This window comes from Myotis nattereri, assembly GCF_964212035.1.
Source record: "Myotis nattereri genome assembly, chromosome: 15".
NCBI lineage: Eukaryota > Metazoa > Chordata > Mammalia > Chiroptera > Vespertilionidae > Myotis > Myotis nattereri.
In genome coordinates, this window is record NC_138090.1 from 11,056,927 (window position 1) to 11,059,108 (window position 2,182).

Below are 2,182 nucleotides of genomic sequence, written 5' to 3' on the forward strand. Positions count from 1 at the left end.
TTACTACTATCTGCATATCTAATACCTCTCCTCCAGGAACCTCTCTGCCCCTCATGCTGCTCAGAACATGAGCCTCCTTGCTTTGTCTGGGCACTTACATGTGGATTCCTTACCTACACTTACACTCCCAAAAGACTGATGGAATACATAATCGGGTAATGGATAGTACTTGGTAAACCCTGGAAAATATTTGTGGGAGGAAGATAATCTCTCATTAACATTATGAACAGCATTGATCACACAAGTGACAAAGACAAAAATCTGTCTCAATGACAAAGGGGTAGTGGTGGATGCCTTTTTAAAATGCTAGAGATTGTAGGTGTTCATCCTTAGAAGTTAAACACAGATAATTTGTAATCTGCAAAAAGATTTCTGCCTATGGAGGAAGGGGATCAGATACATCACAACATAAGTTAGCTTTACCTTGGTTCCTCAGAGTTTAACCTGGTATATAACCTTGTATAAAACGTCAAAATCCATGGTAATAATATTAAATCAGTGATTAGGATTAAAGTTGAGTGCAAATTGCATTTGAGGTATTTTTATTCTCTGAAAGTTATAAATCTGAATATTTTAAAGGATTCTCACCCAAGATTTTTTTAGATTATTAATTGATAATTAAATTTTAAAGCATACAGTTGCTTATTGAGCAGTCTACAACTCTTTATAATGCCTAGAGAGCATACGAAGTATTATTTTCTATTCACTTGCATAGAACAAAAGAGCAACTTTATTCCAACACCTCCCTCAGTCAAGCAATGAAAACAATAAGCTTCCTTTGCTTTTCTTTCTGTCAAGGACAAAATTGAATACGCAATCCATTTATATCAGGGAGCTGATGGTATTTATAACCTCAGCTACTTTTAGATTACCTTCATTATAATTTTATCCTCAATTACCCCATATTATATTATGTTTAAAATTCTAAGCAAATGTCTCACTATTTTAAAAGAGGCAGGGCATGTTCTTTATGAATAGCTAAGTAAATGTTTATTATTCGTTTGTGATTGATTTTATGCAATACTCTTGTGTCACTAAATAAATGCAACAGTGACAACATAAAAAGGCTGAAAGGGGCAGAGCCATGGCCATCCCCATGCGGTTTCCATGCTAACAAACAAACTTCTTGTACTGCTGAGAACTCGGGGCTCGCTTGTTACTGCTGCAGGGCCGTCCTGACTAATGAGGAAACAGATCATTGGCCCTCTCTCTGCCCTGGTGCCTGAGAGTCCTGAGCAGAGGGCAGCCAGTAGGTTAATTGAAATTCAGGGACAGCGATTAGCGCCCAGCTCTTGCTGAAGAAGTACTGGCGGGTGGTCTGGAAGCCTAAGTGCTGGTAAAGGGCCAGGGCGGCATGCTGCATCATGCTGGTGGTGAGGACCACTTCTCTGTAGCCCTGGTGTGCTGCAAACCGGAGGACAGTCCTGACCAGGGCCTTCGCTAGCCCCCGGCGCCGGTGCTCCAAGGCCACACTTAAGTGGAGCATCTGCAACTGCTCCTTCCGCGTGGTGGGCTCCTCAGCAGGCAGAGCTCCCACCATGGCCACCACCTGCCCCTCACTCTCAGCCACCCAGAAGCAGGAGCCCGGCTCACTGAGGTAGGATTTGCTGATGTCAGACATGTCTGTATGCAGACTGTTGGCCACAAACTGGCTCCAGGGGTATTGAGCAAGGAACCTCAGGGCGATGAGCAGGGTGAGGCTGGCCACGAGGACCAGGAGCCAGGAACCAGAGACCAGAAACAGGGCGAGGGGCCCCCCAAGCAAGAGCACAAGTGTTCTCGGCAGCTTCAGGAGGTGGCGGAAGGTGCGGGGGACATGCTCATCCATGCCCTGGGAGAGCAAGCCCAGGACCCAGGGGCGGTCGCTCTCCTGGTATTTGCGGATGTGGTAAGGAGCCATGGAAGACCTGTGTGTCTGAGTCTCAGAGTCCACCAGAGAGAACCCTGGGGAAGAGAGAAGAAGCCATGTGAAAACCCTCATCTTTCCCACCTCCAGGAACAAGAGAGACCCTGCTCAAGGGCTCGTCTTTCTGCTGCTGCTCGAGAAAGTAGGTCATAGTCCCTGGGAGAAGGTATAGGAGCAGAAAGAACGGCATTTGATCCTGGCTCCATTCCTTTCTAGTGGTGTGACTTTGAACATGTCATCTAACCTCTCTGAGCCTCTGTTTCTTCATCTGTACCA

The 2,182-nt window shown here is 45.8% G+C and overlaps 1 protein-coding gene across 1 annotated transcript; it reads right to left on the minus strand.

Annotated features, from left to right (window-relative positions):
* Window positions 1–1,195: 1,195 nt before the first annotated feature.
* On the minus strand, window positions 1,196–1,981 carry LOC308530295 (N-acetyltransferase 8-like; the record flags this gene model as incomplete). Its single annotated transcript, XM_081106852.1, has 1 exon — window positions 1,196–1,981. One exon carries the CDS (start codon window positions 1,979–1,981, stop codon window positions 1,196–1,198), a length of 786 nt encoding a protein of 261 aa, XP_080962978.1.
* Window positions 1,982–2,182: the final 201 nt, after the last annotated feature.